Here is a 23,239-nt window from a genome sequence, read left to right as displayed (position 1 = left end):
TGATTTCTTTATCTCTTACCTCTGCCATGTCTTCCCAATATGATGGACTTTCTTTCTGGAACTTTAAGCCAAAATGAATTCTCCCTTCTGTAAGTTGCTCTTTTATTACAGAAAAACAACTAATACACACATTCCCTCACCCTCCGCTCCCTGGTATAGTTCTAGTGTGAATTCAGTGGTACTGGGCACACACAGTGCACACCTCGGGATTACCCAATAAGGTACACCTAGATAATGCTCTGGCCTCCAGAAACTTCCAGACCAAAGAATGAAAGAGAAGCAACGCCAGCCCACACATCATGGTTGTCGTCATGGGGACAAGGTGTACCTCCTTGCCTAGCAGGGCTGAATGAACAGGGTAGCAGAGACCCTGGTCCTGTCCTTATATTCCACAGCCCAGAGTCATTTTCAGCTTTCAAAATAAAGAAAGATTGGGCAAGTTTGTAAACAGTTCTAAACTACACTGAACTGAACAGCGAGAAAACCCAAGGAACCTCTCCAGCTCCCGGTCCAGAAGCCTCGTTACCCGCGGGCCAGAGAAGCAGCTAGGGCGTTTCTCCTACAGAACTAGCAGCAGATAGAGTCTACAGAGGCATGTTACCTTCACATCAGGCTTGGCACTGGCCACAGCTGTGCTGGACAAAGTAGGCATCTGATCTTCCCCAGTTGGCTGCATCTGTGAAAACCAGAGAAAGAAATACAGCAGAGGTCAGAGGGCAGTCATAAAGATCAGCAAGCAAAGAACCCTGCAACCTAAAACATACAACAGTGTTGTCTGGGAAGAGCCATTTATTCCATACACCCTGATGATGCATCTGGGGAGAAGATGTTTTACTGTTTGTCATTCTCAATGGCTGGTTGGGAGGATGAACTTCCTACTGTGCAGAGTTTTATGTCATGAGACACTGGATCTCAAAATCATTCTCTCCTAAGGTACCAGCAATGGGACTTGGGGTCTCATCCTATCCTCATTCAGCAGAAATCATCCCCAAGGGACTCCAGTGTTGATGGGTGCCTCAGTGGAGCCCACCAGCTTCCCCACAAAGAGGCAGACATCTACATGATCCCAGAGATCATCTCAGCAGCAGAATGTGACAACATGGTATAAGGGATATGATATAGATATAATAGGATGGAAGGGTAGATTAATGAACTTACTTTTAAAGAGCAACAACTTGTTTAAAATGTTTTACATTGGTATAGATTTTAGTCTATTGATACAAACTTAAAGTTAATTTTGTTATACTGTGTGTATATTTCTACTCTTGTTTAAGGTATTATGTTTGTATAGCTCATTTAAAATTGTAATGGATAATTAAAAATAGATTAATAATTAGTCATCTATGATAATCATACTCATAGCCATGTTAGTTAAGTCTTCCAGGTATACATAGATATATTTCAGATAGATAGGTAATCTTCAAATACTTCAAAGACCTACAGAATATGGCATTTAAAATATTTTAAAAATTTAGACTTTCTGGATACTGAGACATTTCTGCTCCTGGCAGCACCAATTTACTTCAGAGAGGAGAATAGGCATCGAAGACACTCCATATGGAGTTTATCTTCACCTTGACAAAAATAGACATTTGAGCAAGAAACTGTTCTTGCCTGGACTGCTCGATCACCTGGACATGCAGGATCCATAGGAAGGAGACCACTAAACTTTACTTGACAAAATGGTCCTCAGGTTCCTTCTTCACAGAGGAAACTGCCAGACAGTCTACAGGACACTGAGAGAAGTGACCGAGAGACTCTAGCCCTGTGGGCTGAAGACAGATGCCCCAACTTCACAAAGGAACATTAAGTGACTGTCCAGGCTGCTAGCTGTCTCTGTCTACCCTGCAAGACTCCTGAAAGTTGCTTGCATCCTTCTCCCGGTTCTCAGGTAATATTATATCCTTCTGAGGTCTTTGATGTAGTTGAAGCTAGTTACAATTTTCCTTAGTTATGATAAAAGATAAGTTATATATAAAACCTTAGACTCACAAATATAAGATAGATAGGATATCTTCTTTAATTTTGTCAAATACAAATAGACTAGTTATTATAAATAGACTAGATATTATAACTGTAACTCTTGCTTGATAATTGTTTTGTTATATGTAGTTTTACTATGTTAAAGTTAAAACCTTCCTTTTTGAAAAAAAGAAAAAGGGGAAGTGCTGTGGATGATTTGTTGGTAAATAAAACACTGATTGGTCAGTAGCCAGGCAGGAAGTATAGGCGGGACTAAGAGAGAGGAGAACAGGAAGGCAGGAGGGATACTGCAGCGGCCTCCAAGACAAGGAAGATGTAAGGTACCAGTAAGCAACGAGCCACATGGCAAAGTATAGATTAATAGAAATGGGCTAACTATAAGAGTAAGAGCTAGACAATGGTAGGCCTGAGCTAATGGCCAGGCAGTTTAAATAATATAAGCATCTGTGAGTTTATTTTATAAGTGCGCTGTGGGACTGACAGGGCTTGGCGAGGACTGGAGAGGTCTCCAGCTACAACGTGGTTGAGTGGCATCTTAAATGGAGTCTTCCCCAAAGAACAGAATATTCCTGGTGTAGGGACTATATTGGCTGGCATGGTCAGGTGAGATAGATAGACAGATAGGCAAGAGCAGGTTGAAACAGTGTTCTGTACCAGTGGGGTCAGCTGCCAGCACTTACTGCGTGCCTGTCAGTGCTCAGCTGAGGACATGACTTTGATTAAATTGTCAGATAAACTGCGATGGAGTAGAAACATTGACCTCACTTTACATATGAAAACACAGGGCCTACAAAATAACCTAACTGATGCTCACCAATGTGGAATCATAACTCAGGTTGGTTGGGTCTCAGCTCTCAGAACACTAAAGACGTTGAGCAGAACACTTGTTTCACAGCTACTGTTTGGGGGAGAGTATGGAGTCTATGGTGAGGGAGACACAGCAGGTAGAGGTAGGGCACTGGGTGGGCTTCTGAGAGTCATAGCATGACTCTGGAGTTTGGCCTGAGCTCTCCCTTACCATGAGAGAAGGCATTCCTGTATGCTCTTGCCACCACGGACCCACACACTCCAGACACCATGCATTCCAAACCATGATGGATTAAATCTCCTGAACCGTGAGTCAAGAGAAAGAAAAAAACAACCAGACAAATAACTGTCTATCTTAAGTTTTTTCTGCTGTTTAGTGTCAGCAATGAGAATGTAACACGGGGCATGCCCAATGACCAGAAAGTCAGACTTCCTATTGACCTTTTTATTGTTTGTTAGATCAGCCATTCCTAGTTCCCAGTGAGACAGACAGGAGAGTTCATGACACCATCATCTCATTGCCCATGGGACCCAGCACAAAGTAGCTACAAGGACAAGATAAGGCTCCATTTCAGCAACATGAGGCAGGAAAATCCAGTGATCACTGGTCTTGACTCCACGAAGGTTGAGTTGTGTTGTGCACATTCTTAGGTACTGTCTTCCAATCCAGCACTTGGGGAGCTGACTCCACCACTTTAGGACACTAAACAGATGGGGATGTGAGCTCAAATAGTGGCTGGCTCAAATACACAAAGTCAGTCAGATGTAAAGGCAGAAAGAGAGTCAAGTCTTATCCCTACAAAACCATGGGGATCTCTTCTCTGTTACAGGAGGATGAAGTAGTTGTTCTGTTACAGGAAGACCAACCATGGCAGAGAAGGCAGCTCGGATTTCACCAGGGAGTGAAGCAATGCCACCAAGAAGCCTCAACCTGGCAGAATTGTTTTCTTCTGGGCTCGGTTTCTCAAGCCAGCACTGGGGACACTGGGCCAGATAATTCTGTGTTGGGTGATATTTGGCTACAGCCCTGGCCTGAGCCCACTAGAGACCCATAGCATCTTCTAATTGTGGCCATCCAAAGTACCTCCAGGCATTGTCAAGTATCCCCTTCAGAGGAAAAACTGAGCATGATTGAACCACTGACAAAACATAAATGCATCTGACTGTGATATGAAATTTTAGAAAAAATGCTTTCCTGTGTGGCACTCAAACATAAATGAAGAATAAAGAAATGAGGGCCTGAGAGATGGCTCAGTGGTTAAGTGAACTGGCTGCTCTTCCAGAGGATCCAGGTTCAGTTTCCAGCACCCACATGGTGGCCCCCAACCATCACAACTCATTACTCCGGTTCTAGGGGCTCTGATACTCTTTTCTGGCCTCTGCAGGTAGTGCACATACCTGGTGTACAGACATACATGCAGGCACTCACATACATACACACACATATACATATACATATACATATATATATATGAAATAAGTCAATCTATGAAACATGTGCTGTACAGATTGTGTTGTTCACATGGCTGCCATGAAACATACTGCTCCACAGTACCTACCTGGGCGGAAAGGGCTTTGCTTTCCTCATTGTACACAATCAGTGTCTGGTGGCCATTGTCACTTGGGATGAAGCCTCTGAGTCTCTTGGGTCCAAATGCAAAGTGGCACCTCAGCAGGAAAAGCAGAGCAGCTGTGACAGAACAGAAAGGACTGAACAAGCTCACCCTGTCAGAGGTCTCTGAGAACCACGTTCCCTTCACGTCCACTCAGCTGCCACCTGACAGGGTCAGGTTCCATCTAAATCATCATAAGAGATGAGCAGCTTTAACAGCATGTGGGGCTCAGGTAGATGCCAACACTTCTTGCTGAATTCATTGCTTATTAACTGGCCAGGAATAGTCTATTGTTTCTTGGAATAACTAATGCCCTTATTAACCTTAGCCAAGCCCAGGAACCTAGACACCTGTACACCTGTGGACTGCTGTAACCATGGTTACTGCAAACATATGCTCACCCTTGGACGGTGTTCCCCTGTGGATTGCTTATATAATTGCCTGCTGATAGAAGCTGAATTTCGGTTAATTAGTGTGTCTGGCAACCTTTGACCTAAACAAACCCAGAGCTCATCCTCTTCTCCCCCGTGCAGAGCTGTTCCTTGTCCTTTGGTCAGTGAGAGGGAAGCTCCCAGGAAGCACTGACCTGCCAGTGCCAGGAGTGCCGCACACATAGGGGACAGGGCCCACCACAGGAACCCCACATCTGAGCGATTCTCGCACTTAGATCCGCTGGGACAGGAGCAGATCCTCACGTGGACTGTCTGTTTCTGGGTGAGGCCCTGTCTGTCTCCTATGAATAGTGGCACCAAGTAATCCCCAGGAGGGAGGCTTCTCAGCATTACAAGTTCAGCAGAGTGCCCTGCAAAGGCAGAAAGACATGAGTAGGCTCAATCGCCCCATGTGTAGCTCCTTGCTTCCCCCAGGGCCAAGGCTCTGCATGGAAATGGGACAGGATAGAAAAATCAGGAAGTAAGGAGCACATAGGAAAGAAAAGAGGCCCTTCGTCCCAGGATCTAGGTAGCCTTTTCTGTCGGACTCCATTGATAAAGCCAAATTGCCTACAGAGAGGACCATGCATGTTTTCCTAAAGACACCCCAAATGAGGATGGCAGATAAGCTGTGCTAACTTAGGGCCCAAGTGATCTACAGCCTTGAGTTTTTAGCACCCCTCATTCCTAAACATAAACAAGACCTCTCATAACCTATTTTACAACTTTATTGACAGAAGAAAAGTGTGTAACCTTTAAACCTTACTGTAAATTATACTATCTGAACAAGCAACTTAGAAAAGCTACAGGATCTGACCTACACCCATGGGATCCTGCTCACACCTGCAGGATCCTGCCTGTACCTATAGAATCCTGCCAATACCAACAGCATTCTACTTAGACCCATAGAATCCTGCCTATACCTATAGGATCCTGCTGACACCTATACAACCCTGCCGACACCCTCCATAAATGCACTTACCAGGGACTCTGCTTAAGAAAACCATACTCCACATTTAGGTATATCTTATACTCACCCAAGAGCCTGTTTCCTCAAATTTTTAATAAACTCCAGCACCCCTTCACTCTGGCTCATCCTAAAAGTCTTTTCTGTGGTAAAGTCAAGAATCCTGGGTTTGCATAAGTGAAGGTCCCTAAGGGAGACGGAAACTTCTGTCCCTAACAATGTGGAGCAAGGCCTCCATCCCTGCAGCTACCCCATTACTGCCACAGGCAAAGGAGACAGCTGCAGCCTTGGAGGGGAAGTCCCAAGACTAGTTTCACTTCTGATTGCAACTGTAAGTTCACACTCTACCGTGATGTGACCACACTCAGGTAGACAAGTGAGGTGGAGACATGTCCTCCAGGCGCCACATCCCATTGGCATCAGCAAACAGAGAGTACCAATGAACTACTAGAGACTTTAGTCCTTGGCCCCTGCAATGGGACAAAGTGGGACAACAGAGTGGTGCTCTATGGTGCTGGTGATGAAGGGTCACCAGCCCCTTACCCTACCACATGTGGTCTTGGAGACTGGCAGGCTGCGTAAGAAATGGAAGGTTGACTGAGAGTAGGGTAGTTACATCTGTTCCTCAGAGACGCCCTGGTGAGTAGCTGCCTTTGACTTATCTTTACTCCTGTGAAAACCCTCAGCGTCCCAAGTTGAACTGGGATGGAGTCCGCCTCTCTTTGATCTGTCTCTCTCTATATCCAGGGTAAATAGACATTTCTTTACATCTTTCCAGAAAAAGTCATACGGTGACATGCTCTAGGATTCACAGCACATCATGAACACCGTTACAGCCATGCCTGCTGTTCACTACAAGGACAAGGACATGGATGAAAATGGGAACAGAAGAGCACAGAGCAGTCCCTCATCTTCTTCCACGATGTCAGGAAAGCCATGAGCAACTGCAGGCATGCAACAATTCATCCAGGCAAGCTCACCCCTCTGGTGATACTGTGTTCCTCAAAATATTGTGCACCCTAATAAACTTATCTGGGGTCAAAGAACAGAACAGCCACTAGGTAGACATAGAGGCCAGAAAATGGTGGCACACATGTCTTTAATCCTAGTATTCCAGAGGCAGAGATCTGTCTGGATCTCTGTGAGTTCAAAGCCACACTGTAAACAGCTAGGCATGGTAACAAGAGCCTTTAATCCTAGGAAGTGATGGCAGAAGACAGAAAGGTATTTAAGGCATGAAAACCAGGAACTAGAGCTGGTTAAGATTTTAGGCCTTTAGCAGCAGTCAGCTGAGATCCATTTGGATGAGGACTCAGAAGCTTCCAGTCTGAGGAAACAGGACCAGCTGAGGAACTGACAAAGTGAGGTTAGCTGTGGCTTGTTCTGCTTCTCTGATCTTCCAGCTTTAACCCAATACCTGGCTCCAGGTTTGATTTTATTAATAAGACCTTCTAACAATTTGTGCTACACACCCCAGTCCTTGTGCTGAGTCCTTTCTGGGACTTGGTAAGTAAGCCTGGCTGGCCTCCGCACAACACACTCTGTAGTTCTCCAAGGGTTTCTTGAGACTCTGTGCCCCTGTCCCTCCCTCAATCACTTGTTGCAGTCTGGGTTAGCCCTCAACCCACACAAACCTTCACCCTGCTTTGTCCTCAGCATCCAAGTATCATCTACATCTCTCTGGGCAGAGTCCAAACCAAAAGTAAAGGGGTCAGAGTAGGGGTCCAGGTCTGCATCCTCGGCCTCCAAGAGCAGGGGCTTGTTCCTGGCAGTCTCACACATCTCCAAGTGTTGAGAATGGGACTGGAGAGTCGGAGCGTTGTCATTGACGTCAGACAGGAAAAGCATCAGGGTCCCTGTGCCAGTCAGCGGAGGGAGGCCTTGGAAAGGACGGAATCCCGGGCGACAGAGGAGGTTAGAGTCCTCACGTGAGAGACTGAGAATGAACTCATAAAAAAGGACAGTGTCAACAGCACCTGAGCTAGGAGGCCTTGTGACACTTGCTAGCTCTCTGGAGAGGGAGGCAATTTTCAGTCAGGGTGTGGCCTTGGTCGGTCGACCACTGTCCACACACACACACACACACACACACACTTCCTGCTAGGTTTTAAAAAGATATGAGGAGAACACAGATTCGGGCATGCAGGGGAGGGAGAGGCATCTGAGAGGAGCTGATGGAGCTGAGTAAAAATGATCAAAATACATTATATGGAATTCTCAAAGAACTAATAAAATGGTGACTAAATGAATAAATAAATGGGTAATTTAAGAGAAAAATCAGTCAAACAAACAAATCCCAGCAGGGTCTTAACTGGGAGAAACAGCCTCCCTTTTACCCAGCTTTGAGATTCAAGCAAAGCCAGGCTGACCTGTCTTCCCTGCTTCTGCCGGTCCCCTGTGGGGACCACACCTGTGATGATCTACCCCTGCCTCTCCATTTGAATTGCAAAATCAGTGTGCTAACAGGACACAGGAGGTTGGACTGGAACCTGATTTGCAAAGAAAAAGCTGAAGCCAGTCTCAATGCTGCAAATCCTTCACAAAAGCCAGAAGAGAACCAGTTTCCCCAGGAGCAGGAAAGTGGGGTTCCCCCACCCAACACCCCATCTCAACCTCTAAGACTTGACCTGTGAAGATGGGGCTGCACTTTCCCACATGTGAATCTGCTAGGTGACTGGTCAGGTCTTAGTAGGTTTGGATCCACAGACGGTGGATCTTCCCTCATAATCAGCAGCTGGTAAAACTAGATGCCAAAACTCTGCACTCTGACCCCAGGTGGAGACGTAACACTCAATCAGAACTATCTGAAAGATTGTGACTACCTGGTAATAATCTATTACAAATAATACTACAAATCTGGTAAAGAACAAAGACCTGCCAATCACCAGGGAGGGAAACATCCCTCAGGAAGGTGTCTATTTTAGAGATTTTAGGAATAGTATAAAGCCCACTTAAAAGTGAATGTTAGTGGGTGGCCTCTCTAGCTACTGGCCACTCTCCTCATCCCATAAGTATGCTTTCTTCTTCAATGGGCCCAATGGTCACTGTCTACTCTCATCCCTGAGTGAGGTCCCCCACTTTTCTCTATAATACACTCATCTATCTCTATACTTCCATACATGATCTCTGAATTATTCTGATGGAAATCGCAAGGACTGGGGAGTACGAGGGCAGAATGGGATCACAGCATCAAATTTATGATTATTTACAAATCATCTTTTCTAATTAAAAATGAGTCATGGCAATCATGAAACCATCTACAACAGAATCGTGACCCCCTGGAGTTCTGGTTGGCCCCCTTCTCTCCCCTGAACTTCGGCTAGGCTCTTGCTTTACTGACAGTTATACCCGATAATTATGCAAATGGGTTGGGCAGGAACCTAGGTTTTTATCTACAGACTTCTTTAGGCACAGTTCTTAATGTTACTTGGAAATGTTCTCACACGCAGCTTTATATTTTTGATGCATTTAACTTCAGCCTTGTGGGAATTTGGAGAAATGTGCTAAGACATGTTTTTAAAACCACTCGTCCTGGTTCATGACAAATGTATTCCACTCAGTCACATTTGCTAGAGCTTACGAGCTGTTCTAGGTACAGGAAACTGCTAAATATTTATCACACATGGTTGGGCTTGACAAAGAGCTACTGCATTATCTTATGAACAGATGAAAATGGTGGTCCTGATGGCGGCTTCCTCGCTGGTTTAATTGTCTCTACTGAGTGAATGCTGCCCTTCTCCAGCAGTATTGGTCCCTAGTTTACCATTTCAGGAGTTAATATCAAAAATAATCTCCAGCATCGAGGCAAAGTGAAAATAAGGTTTATTTTATAATTTCCTCGGTGATGCTAAAAATGCTAAGAGTCACCACCCTTAGTACCCAGCTTTGCCTCAGTACTCACCATTGTCAACTGCATGGACAATGATTGTGTAAAAGCTGTCATTCACATGAGGGGACTCCCGGTCTATTTGCCTCTTGGTGGTGACCACTCCTGATTTTTCATCCACAGTCACCCAATTTGCTGGATCATGAACCAGTATGTATCTTGTAGAAGGAACACAGACACATTTTTTAAATTAGAAAGCTTCACCAAAAGACAAGTCATGGCCATGGTGGTGGTGCATACTTGTCATTCCAGCACTTGGGATGTGGAGTCAAGGGATCATGAGTTCAAGACCATCTTCAGCTATATAGAGATTTCAAGACCTTGCCTCAAAAATATTTTTTAGCTGGGCGGTGGTGTCGCATGCCTTTAATCCCAGCACTCAGGAGGCAGAGGTGGATCTCTGTGAGTTCGAGGCCTGCCTGGGCTACCAAGTAAGTTCCAGGAGAGGTGCAAAGCTACACAGGGAAACCCTGTCTTGAAAAACCAAAACCAAAAACAAAAACAAAATTTTAATGACAAATCAAAATATATCATAGAACTTCTGTGGTGGTTTGAATACAAATGGCTTCATATGCTTCATAGATTTGAATGCTTGGTCACCAGGGAATGGCACTATTTGAAAAGATTAAGAGGTGTAGCTTTGTTGGAGGAAGTTGTCACTGAGAGTGGACATTGTGGCTTCAATAGCCCAAGACAGGCCCAGAGGTTCTCTCTCTTCCTGCTGCCTGTGGATCCAGATGCAGAACTCTCAGCTACTTGACCAGCACCATATCTGCCCACAGACCACCATGCTTCCTGCCATGCTGATAATGGACTAAACCTTTGAAACAGTAAGCAAGCCACAATTAAACACTTTCTTTTTCAAGAGTTGCCATGGTGATGTGGTGATGTGCCTCTTCACAGCATCAGAACACTGACTAAGACAACTACAATTCCCATCACAAGTAATTTGAGAATTCAGAGACAATTGAAATCTAAGTGTTTGTCCAAGTGCTCATGAGCTTAAAGAAAGCCCTGGTATGGCAGTAAAGACATATCCAATGTGCCAGGTCCAGGGTCACTAGAATAAGTGCCCTCTTCCTGGGTACCTGAGCATAATTTTGTCTGCCTTGAGAAACTATTTGGTGTCTGAGCAGAACCAGCCTTTAGGTACCAGCAGATGGTGGCTTCCTGTTCTGCACAGTATGCCACAGAAGCATGGGTCTTGATCCTCTTGGGATGTCTGCTTTGTAGCAGATCCTAAAGGATTCTCTTGCCTGAAGGTCATCCTCCCACCCCTCACTGTGACCCTGGAGCCATTTTAGGAGGTGGGCAAAACACTCCAGGATTTCTGACAGCAGCTGGTGTCAGATGGTATCCATTGGAACCATGTCAGGCTGCCAACCGCTGTGGCTCTGGAGGGACTATACAGTAAGGGACTCCTGTACTCAAGCCAGGAGCACAAAGCTCAGGCAAGGAGAGGGCCAGAGAATGGCAGCTTCTCCATGGCTTTTGTCTTCCTCAACTGGGAAAATGCTTTCAAAAGGTCCACCATGATCTCTCTTTGATAGTCAATGGGTCACAGCTTTTAAAGAGACTTTTCTCATGTACAACTTTAATGATTAGGGAAGGTTCTAGAAGTTCCTGTGGTTTTATAGTTTACAAGCCAGGGGTAGAAACTCAAGAGTTCATTTGTAGGTCATCTGAGGCCAAAAGAGCCCTCAAGGCAAATTTGGGCATGAACAGTAACTAACTTCAACTGACGTACATTCGACAGAACATAGCAAGACTAACTGTGCTGTGCAGATACCTCTACCCTGCCACGGAAGACACACAGCCAACACCTCGACTAAGCATGTCTGAGGCCACACAGTAGGATTCCATCACTGGGGTGGTCAGGACATAGGGACCACCCCAGTGATGGCTGTGGAGTGGTGGCTGCCCAGGGTCTGGGGAAGGGAGGAGAAGAAGTGGACTGGAAAAGAGGTTGAGGGAAGGAGCCTGGGGAAGGGATATGGGGAAGTGAAAGAGGGTCTGGGAAGAAGGGGCCCAGGGAGTTGGCTTTACTGGGTATAGAGCTTCATTTTCGGTAAACAAAAGGACATTCTAGGTGGCATATGAACATATTCAGTACCGCAGACTGAACTCTTAAAGTGGTAACACATATATACCTCATCAAAAAGATTTGACTATTAAGTATTTCATTTAAAGTAATAAATAGTATTAAAGATATTTATCCTGAAGCAAAAGAGCTAAGACATCTAGCAAAGAGAGACATAGAAATAGGTAACAAATCATTTTTATACAAAAAAAAAAAAAAGACTCTGAAGGGTCAAAGGGGAGTAAGTAGGGGGAACCCAAGGGGATGCTACAGGGTTAGGGTGCAAGTTGGGTTAACCCAGCCAATCACCAGGTAGCTTCTTACACTTTTACTCCTGGGGCTGAACCAATCTCAGTAACATTCTCTAACAGCCAGGTGGCCTCAATCACTACCCTGTAGCCAGCCTTGCTGCCTGCTCCTCTGTGCCCACCTTATCTGGCTGGTGATCCTGTCTGGGTCTGTAGCATTGAAATATCCCAGCTGGATGCCAGGCCCGGCTCCATCCTCCTCACTGGTGATGAAGGTCCTGGGGTGAAAGGCTGGTGGGTCATTGGTGTCTATCACGTGCACACTCACAGTGGTGCTGGCTACTGCCTTCGTCGACGGCTGCAGCTGGCCCTCCTCACAAGAGAAGAGCTGTTCCTGATTCTCCACAATAATGACGAGGCTGTGGGCTGCTTGAGTTTCATAATCCAGAGGCTACCAAGGTAAGAGAGGGCTTGATTAGTGCCCACTGCTCCCCTGGCTGGAGGAGGCTTAGCAGAGTCGTCAGAAAGCCAGCAGAGCAGGGAGGTGATCAAAAGCCAGTCTTCGGCTCCCTTTCAAATCACTCATGTGGCTCACTCTCTTCCTCCTCCTCCAGCGGCTGCACAGAGCCTCCCTCCATCAGAAGGTGATGAAAAATGCAACAAAAACCAGAACTCATGAAACATTCAAGTGTTAACTGTACCACAGGAAAAAAAAAATCAGAGGAACTTAGAGGAATATAGATACTAATGATCACAGCTACTCAGGGTACAAAGTGGCCTGGGACTTGGAAGGACTGAGAAGCCAGAAGGTTGACTAACTCAGTGGCAGGCGACTGTGCAGAAGGTTGTCAGATACTTGCTATTAACAGTGTGCACTGTGGCCCCTTAGTATTTCCTAGAGCATGTTCAACTGACAGGCAGAATCTCTACTCCACTCAAGGTACTGATTCTGGCTGGCCCTTCCAGTTGACTTAACTGCACTGTGAGGGAGATACTGGCCATTCTTAGGTCTCCTTGAAAGCCACAAAGACTAAAAGCACTGGTGTCTGCCTGCTCCTGTCAGAACTCACTATTCAGCTATGTGATTTTATGTAAAGGATCTCCCTGATATTTAATTTCCTCACCCATAAATATGGCCATGATATTCTCCTCCTGGGCCAGCTTCCTCAGGCTCATCACACATTACAACTCACACAAATGTCCTAATATTCACACTTCAAATGTTTAAAATGTTTTAAACCCAGAGATTAAAAGAAGAACTTTTAGTTAGAGGGATATTTTAAAGGAAGTGTGAGTGAGGCCCAACTAGCTGTGCACAAAGTCCTGGGTCCCCTAGGTTCCCTGAGGCCCCTGGGACCCCTGGGCTCCCTCCACAGCATTACACAGAGCAAGCATGGTGGAGCATACCCATAATCCCAGCACTCCAGAGTTAGAGACCAGATCAGACATTCAAGAGAATCCTCTACTACATGATGAGTTCAAGGCCAGTCTGCAATACATGAGACCCTGGCCAAAATATCCTTTTAAGTTCATTTTTCATCCCATAATAATAAAAACTCCAGTCTTATGTGAATGTGGTAAATTTTGCCTGTAATAACAATAAAAAAATGTCAAAGAATAACATAAAAAGTTTGATTATTATTGTTTTTGCAGGAGGAGCCCTTGGCCTCTCCACAAAGGGCTTAGAGGGTCCCACATTCTTCTAAGAGTGGCACAGGACACAGTATGTATCCAGGACACAGTATGTATCCAGGACACAGTTAGTGTTTAGCAGGTACAGCCCTTTCATCCTTATGGCTTGTCCACCAGACAAGGACCACAGCATCCACCACCACCTGGCCCTGACTTTACCTTGATAACATTTAATACCCCTTGGTTGGTCTCAGGGTCAGTCATGATGTCAAAATGTTCCTCCTCATTGCCATCCAATATGTTGAATTGTGTTCTCCAAGCTGGCGTAAATGGTGAATCTCTGTCTTGAACAGGGAGATACAACATGCCCCACTCGACTTGATTTTCAGAAATCTGAATGTTATACTAGAAGAAATAATCATCATATCCATGTCACAGACACAAAGACACACCATGGAGAAGAGGATGGTGGCTGGTAGAGAGGAGGGGGCCAGTCCTCATGGAGACACCCTTGACCTTCAAGCATTTGAATTCCTCCAGTTATGTGAGAAACACCATTAAGTCAGGAACATGGTCCTTCCTATCAATGGCATTCCCTAAGACTGTGTCTAAAGCTGGGTGATTTTAAAGGCATTCTTCAGTCCAACTCAGTGCATTGTTTTCCTGAGAATTTTTAAGATACAATGCACACCCCAGCCCCATGTCTTAAGCATCCTAGCTCTTCCACAATGGGAAGAGACTTATTTGGACCAAGGTGCTCGTATTTTCAGCACACATAGTTCCTTGAAACATTCATTTATCAGTAGTTTTTGTAGACAATCTCTAAGCAAGCATGGCAGGACAGTGGAGTACTTTTTTCCAGGCTTACTTTTGAGAGCATAGATTTTTCCTAAGCCAGGGAAGACTCTGACACAAGGCTTAAATGTAATGTTATTTTGCCATTTGTATAAACTTTTAGATGAGGTGCTTTCATTTGAAAACATTCTATGTTGGTTTGTGTAATTAAAATTTTTAAATGACCCATTTTAAAATTAATTGTTTGAATCATTAATGCAACAGTTACTATGTGCTGGCAAAAAATTAATAATAATAATAAATATCCCCAAGGAGCTGACAATGGAATGCATGTATGCATGTGTGGGGAGGAGGAGACTGGGCACAAACTAGAATAAATAAATTCCTTACATAGAATACAAGGAAGATGGAAGAACATAAAGGCTTGGAGAATCCAGGAGAGGTGCAGGGCATTGAGTGGATCATCAAGGAAAAGTCCCCTCAGAGACAATTAGTGTGTGCATGAACATATATATGTAGACCCCCCCACAGATAAATTGATAGTGTCAGTTCTATCCTTCTATCTATGTTCCAGGGATGGAACTCAAGTTGCCAGGATGGCAGCATGCTCCTTTACCCACTGGGCCATCTTGCTTTTGGAGACAGGTTTTCCACCAAGATCTAGTTAGGTAAGGATGGCTGCCCATGGACTCCATGGATGTTCCTGCCTGGCCTCAGTGGACACTACCAATACCAGAGTTTTATGAGTGGTGGGTGTCAAACTCAGGTCTTCACATGTGGAGAGCAAGTATTTAACAGATCGGGCTATCTCTCTAGACCCAGGTGGAGTTCCCAGTTCCAGTTTAGGTCACTTTGGAGAATTGGATGTATCTTACTCATGACCAAGCAGAAGTACCTAAGCCTAGGACTTGGGGACTATTTGCGAGAGGGCTTAGAATTCAGGCACCGTGTGCCTTACGTGGTCTTCCATAAGCATAGGCATGTGATTGTTGCCATCTTCCACACTGACATGAATGGTGGCTGTGGATGACAGGGATGGTTCTCCACAATCCGTTGCTCTGATTATCAGAGTAAACCAAGGAGCAGTCTACATGGGAAGGAAAAGGAATGTCAAGCCCCCATACACAGGAAACATTAACAAGGACATTTTCTTCCAGCAATTTTCATAGCAAGGTTTAACCACAGAAGACTCCCAACTGCAAATGTAGACCTCAGTCTGGGGCTCAGGCATAAACAACACATGTGTGTGTGGGGGGGGGGGGGTATGCCAGAGGTCAACATTAGGTGTTGTTCTTCAGGCATTGTCCACCTTCATTTTTGATTACAAGTCTCTCATGGAGCCTTAAGCTCACCAGTTTGGCTAGCCTGGCTGGCCAGGAAGCCCTAGTGATGTGCCTTTCTCTGCCTCTGTAGCTCTGGGACAATAGGCACCCTGCCACAGCACTGGGTTTATGTGGGTTCTAGTGCTGGAACCAAGGTGTTCCTGCTAGTACAGCAAGCATTTTGCTGAAAAAGTTAGCTCACCAGCCCTGGTGCTTTTAAAATAATAAAATCTACATAACCTCATAATTTAAGCATCCGGAGAGTCGTACTTCCCCACTGATGAGATCAATCCGAAAGCCACTTTCTCTCAGTAATGGTGTTTGAGAAACGAGGAAATAAAGAACTTGAGAGTTTGGAGTGTTTTCTTGATCCAAATCGACCGTTAACAACTGAAAGATAGGTTGACCTAGAAAGAAGTTTTTAAGAATGTTATTGCTGGCTAAAGGTAGTTTGCCAAAGTAGAAAGAGGGAAGAGTCTTTGCAAATGGCATCAGGACACACACCAGAATGAATAAGATATGAATTAAGTGAGAAATCAGCATGCAGACACGTGACACAAAATAAAGGTGGTTATTTAACTAAGAGTGAACTTCGAAGAGCTTCATAATTATGATTGCTGTGGCAGAAGAGAACGAGGCACAACTGATACATGAAGTTCTTAAATGTGTAAAAAATAGACAAAATTTAAAAGTAATAAACTGAGTTGATACATTTAAAATGCATGTGGCAAGTATGCATTCTTCACATAGAAGGAGTAAGCTGTGATCAGAAAGAAAATGACAAATACGTTAACAGAAAATGGGCCAAACAAAGAAATAATTGATTTAAAAGAAAGAAAAGGCTGAAAAACGTATGAAAATGTTCAGCCATAACAGAAAAGATATGCAGACCACACTCTTGTGTGCTGCTGTTGAATGAAGACTTGACCCACTTCAATTCCAAGGCCCATCTGAACCAGTCACTCTTCTTCTCCTCTGAGCTTATGAATTGTGAGTGTCGCCTGACAGCAGCATAAGCTACTTCTAACATGTTCCTCAAACATCTTACAAAAATACTTAAAAGGCATCAGCAAAACACTCAGCAATTGGAGACCAGGAGATACCTCAAAACTTGTCCACAAAAGATCCGTATACAAGACGTTTGGGGAAGTGTTGTAGGTAAGGCAGGTACATTATAACTACATGTCTGTATGATGGGGGCATGTGTGCCACAGAGCAAGTGTGGAGGTCAAAGACCAGCTCTGTGGAGTCAGTTTTCTCCATCTACCTTTGTACAAGTTCCAGGATAGACCTTGGAGTACTGGGCTTTAGCAGCTGAGCCATCACAGCCTTTTAAAAGAGGAAACATACACATATAGAAAGAGGTACCCAGTACCTATACATGTTTAAGTAGTAGTTCATGTACATTTTCTGCTATCATAAAAAGTACATATGTAAACATGTATTTACACTCATATATAAAACCTGACCATGCATGAACATACACAAATTAAGTGTAAACATGCATATAAAATGCAAAGAAAAATGCTAAAACTTTACAAACTTCTGAAAATGCTTTCTAATTCCATAGCTTTAGTTCTTGGAATTTTTCAAAGACTGTTTTACAATATTAAACACTGCTTTTGTTATTAAAAATAGATTCTCTGACTAGGAAAATTAGTTTGGCATGTAGAGATTTAGTTTTTGAAACCCAAAGACCAGATGTCATCTCTCTGTCATTCTGAAGATGAGACACTTACAGAGCCTCTGGTGAGCCTCCCACAGCTCTATCTCTGCCCCTCTAGGTGTGGCTTTGTTGTTAGGCTACATTTACACACCATCTCTTCCAGATGGCACCATTTCCATATCCTTCCACAGCCAACACAAAATGAAGCAGACAGAGAGCAAAGCCTTTGGAGATGCTGCACTGCAACCTTTTATGTGAGCAGTGAAGAGTCTCCCTGAGTTATCTGGATCAAAGTCCTCATCGATATCAAAGCAGGAAGGAAGAGGGAGCCATACAGTGCAAAGACAGGAGTACTCACACAGTAGAACACACCCAACACACCTGCAACTTGGCTCTCTCTCACACTGATGTTAAATTCCTTCTCGGGAAACTGGGGTGCATGATCATTCACATCTCTGATTCTAATGTTGAAAATCAGGGATTCATCCACAACTCTCCCCGTGGACCGATCCACAGCATCAAAGTAAACCTGGGAAGCAGAGAACTCTGTAAACAGTGTGGGTATATACACCTGAGGGCACCCATCAAAGAACTATTAATTCAAAGATGAATAGTGTAGACCCAAAGAATTGCTTCAGCACCATGGACCATATTACCCCAGGGACTAAGCACAGGCAGACCAGCTATGTGCAGCTTGGGGGAAAACCCTCAGTTGTTATTAAGGTCAAATTTGGTTTCTCCATTTGGGTAGACCTAAGCAAGATACTGCTGAGCTGTTTCTAGAGATTATTGGTGTTGTCTTGAGAAAGGAAGACATGGAGACTATTATGGGGCCTTGAGAATAGTAGTCCAGTGTAGGCTTTGGAGAAAGGGATGCCCAGAGGAACCAGCACAGTCATTGGTATGTCAGGTTAACAGAGGATCACTGTCCTCACTGATGTAGTGAAGAGGAATGGCCACACCTCTCCGGCATGTCCAGGAGTCCTCCCTTCCCAGAGATATCCAACTAGTAAGTTAAGCTTGTATACTGAGAACATTTGGAAAAGCTAAGCAAATTAACCTAGATAGAAAGGAGGAAATAACAAACATCAGAGAAGATTATAAATGAAGTGGAAACCATCAAACAGCTGTCATGGAGCTAGACAGCAGTTCTTTAAATGCCTGATTAAATTAAGAATGCTCTAGGAAAGTTGATGGGTGGGATGACACAGAGAGAGGACAAGGGTGAAAACAGGTATCAAGATCAGAAACAGAAGGAGAGACATTGCTACATATCTTTCATTTATGAGAAAGACATAAACCCTTTCTCCCTGAAGTTGCTTCTTGCCAGGGTATTTTGTCATTGCATCAGAAATGAAACCAGAACACACACACACACACACACACACACACACACACACACACACACACACGCATGCACATGCGCACGCACGCACGCACATGCACATACGCATATGCATAACACATGCACATATATGCACGTGCATGTGTATACACATACACCCACATGTGAAACACATATGTACAAACACATGCACACATATGTGTGCCCATAAATGTTTTTTATAAAGAAAGCATCTAAAAGAGCTATACTCTACAGGTTTGATCTGCTGAAGGCTGGCGGGCCATGGGGATAGAGCCTGCAGAGGGCCTGCAGGAATTCAGTCACAGCAAAAGGAACATGAAGTCCATGAGCTGCAGTGGAGGTGCTCTGAAGCACAGGAGCACTCCCCAACAGGACGTCAGCTGCAGGCACAGGGTCCTGCTAGGGATGTTAAGAAAAATAAGTTCCTTAAAGAAAATCAGGGGGTGCACAAGCAGATGTACCCCTCACATCCTGGCAGAAGCCCTAGGGAGCAGCACCTGTTCCCTCTGTACCAGAGTGTGATTGGCTATTCAACCCTTGGAAGAGGTAGAGGAACCCAGACCGCAGCCAGCCAGGCAGAGCCTGAAGCACAGGTTTAGCCTTTCCCTTCTCACCAGACATCTCAGAACCAGCATGGGCAGCCTCAGTCTCCCCAGGGTCAGCTTTCCCCTCCAGTAAGGCTGATGGATGTTGCAGGGCTCCTACTCCTGAGCTACTCCACTTCAGGGACTCTAGCATACATTTTTAAAGTTTTCACAAGCAAATTGGCTCTCTCCCACACTGTTGCTCCCTCGTCTTCCATAATTCATTGTGGTACTGGCAGCCCCACTCCTTAATCACCCTGATTCCTTGCTCTCTAACTGGGCCAACCGTAATCCTCCCACTTAAACAAGAACTGTGTGTTTGTTTTGTGTTTATTATTTTATATTCCATTTATTATCCTAAAAGCTACATCTGAGACCTTTAGTTCTGACAGATGCCTGAGGACCGTGAGTGCTGTTTATTCATTGGCAAGATGCTAAGAAATTCCAGGGGACTCAGTCACAACGCAGAAAGGAAATACCACCCCTGCTTTCTGTACTTGGAATGGTTTTCAGCCTTTTGTTACAGCCCGGAGATTTACACCCTCAGATAAACAAACCATGCAGCACTTGCATGACGGACCGCCATATGGCCATTTGTAATTACACGCACAAGAGATACAGCTTCACACCCAAACTAGCAGACGGAAGCCTTTTAGATGCCGGAGGCACAGTGGGAAATCAGTTACATGCGTGACTTAGAAGTGGGTCAGAGTGCCGGTGCAGGGATGGTCAATACACAATTATTTGAAAAAATGTAAAAGGATGGGCTGGAATGGGCACTTCTGTCCTATGAAACTGAGAATATTTAAAATAAATAGAGAAGATTCCTATACAGGGGGAAAAGACATTTTTCTCTTTATGAATCTATCATAAATCATATTGCAATTCTCAGCAGATTTTTACAGATTTCTTTTGGGTTTATAACATTAACAAGCTAGTCCACCCCCTGCATGCCTCCAAACCCAAACTCTGCGTGCTTTGTCTAATTTTAGAGAACCCCTAGGGCTGCATTGGGAATATCTTGCTTCTGGAGTTTCTCTTTGGAGCATGCTCACGCTTTTCTTCATGTGCCTTCTGACCACTGTTAAGCCTGAGGATACCAGGCCTTATGGATGCCCACATTGCTCAAGTCTCTGCTCCCACCTCCTCGAAGTTAACTCCAAGTGTTCACCCTCTTCTGTGTCCAAATATCCTTCTTATAGGACATTGGCCAATCCTGGTCCAGTATGGTCTCATCTTAATGTGGTTGCATCACAAGGACTTGAGAACACAATCACAGATGCCACAGTCAAGCCCATCTATTTGGGGGGGTGTGATTAGACTCTGGGACCCTGAAAAGTGGACTTGATTTTACCAGCCTGGTAGCTCACCTATCACCCAATGTACTTATCTGAGACACCACTATTTGAAGAGCCCTGCTCTTCACTCTGGAGAGATGGTCATGATAGAGGCTAGGGTCTCTCATCTCTTATAACCTACATTCTTATGGGAGAGATAGACTTTAAAACCAAACACAAATGCACAAATTCCAGAAAGTTCTAACATTAATGAGGAAGTGAATTGGAGTCATGGAACAGAGGGTGATGGGTGGGTGCCAGCTCAGAATTTCCACCTGTATTTTCCCTTGTAAAAGTTTATAGTCAAATTAGAGGGGCAGGTGGCTTGATTTTAATAGCATTTGCATATTTATATAAATATTTACACAATTCTATATAAAGGACATTGTAGGGGGCTGGAGAAATGGCTTAGTTAGTAAAATATCTACCAGGCAAAAAGAGTTGGGATCTCCAGGACCCATGAAAAAGCCTGTCATAGCATGCCTCGGTATCCTAGCCCTGAAGATGTGGAGATAAGTAGCCTTCCTAGCTAGCTGGACAGCCAGTCTAGAAAATAGGTGAATTTGGATTCAGTGAGAGACCTTGCCTCAAAAATAAGGTAGAGAGTAGTAGAGGAAGACACCCAACCTCCACATGCACAGGAACACACATGGAAACACACACACACACACACACAAGTGTAAAAAGACAAATGTGACCTTGATGTCATGGTATAACAGGCCCCAGACCTCTGTACAACTGACACCGTGATGGAACTACCATTCAGGCCTTGGAACCCAGCACGCAGGCAGCACCGCCTGCCAAAGCAGAACAAAGACCTATCCATCAAAGTCCACAGTTCTGGGAAAGTCCCTGAATGCACGGACCTTGCCTTTGGCTTCTCTAGTTCCACCTCTAGCTAACTGTTCTTACTAAATGAGGTGTGTCAATCCAGGATGTGGTTTTTGTGCTTAAAAGCCCATCCTGAAATGCTTAGGGTTGCACTTGGGTCCCAAACACCCAGTGTAGTCGCTGGCTGGCTAATCAAGACTTCCTATTGGCTTGAGCCTGTGTCCACGTGGTCTACTCTAGTGGATATCTAACCCACCACCCACCCTGCTGCCAGTGAGATGCATATCCCTTTGGAAGAGTGTCTAACGTGTTACACTTTCTGTTCTAAATGATGCCTGGGAGCTTACTGTGACTTTCACAGTGTCTTGCTTAGGATTTCTATTGCTGCGACCAAACAGCATGCAAAAAGCAAGTTGAGGAGGAAAGGGTTTATTTGCCTTACACTTCCAGATCATAGTCCATCATTGAAGGAGTCAGAACAGGAACTCAAACAGGGCTGGATCCTGGAGGCAGGAGCTGATGCAGAGACCATGGAGGGGTGCTGTTTACTGCTTGCTTCACATGGCTTACTAGGCCTTCTTTCTTATAGAACCCAGGATGACCATCCGAGGGATGTCACCACCCACATGGGCTGGGCCTTTCTCCATTGATCACTAATCGAGAAATTAGTGTAATGCCTTATACCTGGATCTCAAGGAAGCATTTCTTCAACTGAGGTGCCTTCCTCTCTGATGACTCTAGCTTGACACACAAAACCAACCAGCACACACAGTTTATCCATCCCAATCCCAAGTTTCAGAAAAAGCTCCTAGGGATGGGGCTCTTCTTAGCAACTTCTGGGCACCAAACATCCTATCGAGCCTATGACATGTCATCCAAAACATTTAAATCAAGCAACAACCACACTATCTGTTTCAGTCTTGTAGAAGCTGCTGCTGCTGCTGCTGCTGCTGCTGCTGCTGCTGCTGCTGCTGCTATGCACAGGACCATGCCTCTCAGCACAGCAGCCCAGAACAGTAGGCCCAGCAGCACTTCAGGGCTCATTAGAGATACAGACTGTCTGGTCCCATCCGAATGAATGAAACAATCTGCATGTGTGTGTTCATGTGTATGTGCACCCATGTGCACCTGTGTGTGGAAGCTGGAGGCCTTCATCAACTGTTTGCCTTAATCTCTCCACAGTATTTTTTTTTTTTTAAAGAGCATCTCTCATTCACCAGGAGCTCATCAATTTTGCTATATTGGCTGGACAGCAAGCCCCAAGGAGCCTCCTGTCTGCATCCCCAGCTCTGATGTTACAGGTGCACTTGGCTTTCAGCTTTTTACATGGTCCTGGGAATCGAACTCAGGTCCTCATGTTTTGGCAGCCAATGCTTTATCCACTGAGCCACCTCCCAAATCCAGAATCTGCATTTCCCTGTGATCCTTGGGTGGTCGATTTGTTCATTAAGAACTTAGCAGGTCCTTCAGAATCCCTCTTATATTTTTCCCTGGAGACAGGGAGACTAGAGAGGTCAGAGATCATAGGGTTAGAAAAGAACCACAGGTTTAACTTCAAATTTTGTGGAATTTAGTTTAGAGAGTATTCTTGTGTCTTTAAAAATGAGTCAGAGCTGGGTAGTGGTGGCACACGCCCTTAATCCCAGAACTTGGGAGGCAGAGGCAGGCGGATCTCTGTGAGTTCGAGGCCA

At 44.8% G+C, this 23,239-nt stretch overlaps 1 protein-coding gene across 1 annotated transcript in view; it reads right to left on the bottom strand.

Moving 5' to 3' along the window:
* Window positions 1-23,239, bottom strand: part of Cdh26 (cadherin 26) — a 50,575-nt gene that overhangs the window by 13,591 nt on the left and 13,745 nt on the right. Inside the window, exons 4-13 of the mRNA XM_036184337.1 lie at window positions 17,812-17,959; window positions 16,005-16,171; window positions 15,401-15,529; window positions 13,867-14,052; window positions 12,198-12,466; window positions 9,703-9,845; window positions 7,442-7,681; window positions 4,990-5,205; window positions 4,350-4,480; window positions 602-676 (exon numbers count right to left, since the gene is read on the bottom strand). Of these exons, the coding sequence (XP_036040230.1) occupies window positions 602-676; window positions 4,350-4,480; window positions 4,990-5,205; window positions 7,442-7,681; window positions 9,703-9,845; window positions 12,198-12,466; window positions 13,867-14,052; window positions 15,401-15,529; window positions 16,005-16,171; window positions 17,812-17,959 (1,704 nt within the window). The remainder of the gene's footprint in view (window positions 1-601; window positions 677-4,349; window positions 4,481-4,989; window positions 5,206-7,441; window positions 7,682-9,702; window positions 9,846-12,197; window positions 12,467-13,866; window positions 14,053-15,400; window positions 15,530-16,004; window positions 16,172-17,811; window positions 17,960-23,239) is intronic.

Source organism: Onychomys torridus, chromosome 4, assembly GCF_903995425.1.
Source record: "Onychomys torridus chromosome 4, mOncTor1.1, whole genome shotgun sequence".
Taxonomy (NCBI): Eukaryota; Metazoa; Chordata; class Mammalia; order Rodentia; family Cricetidae; genus Onychomys; species Onychomys torridus.
The sequence above is the reverse complement of the archived record's forward strand: the minus strand, read 5'-3'. Positions and strand labels throughout refer to the sequence as shown.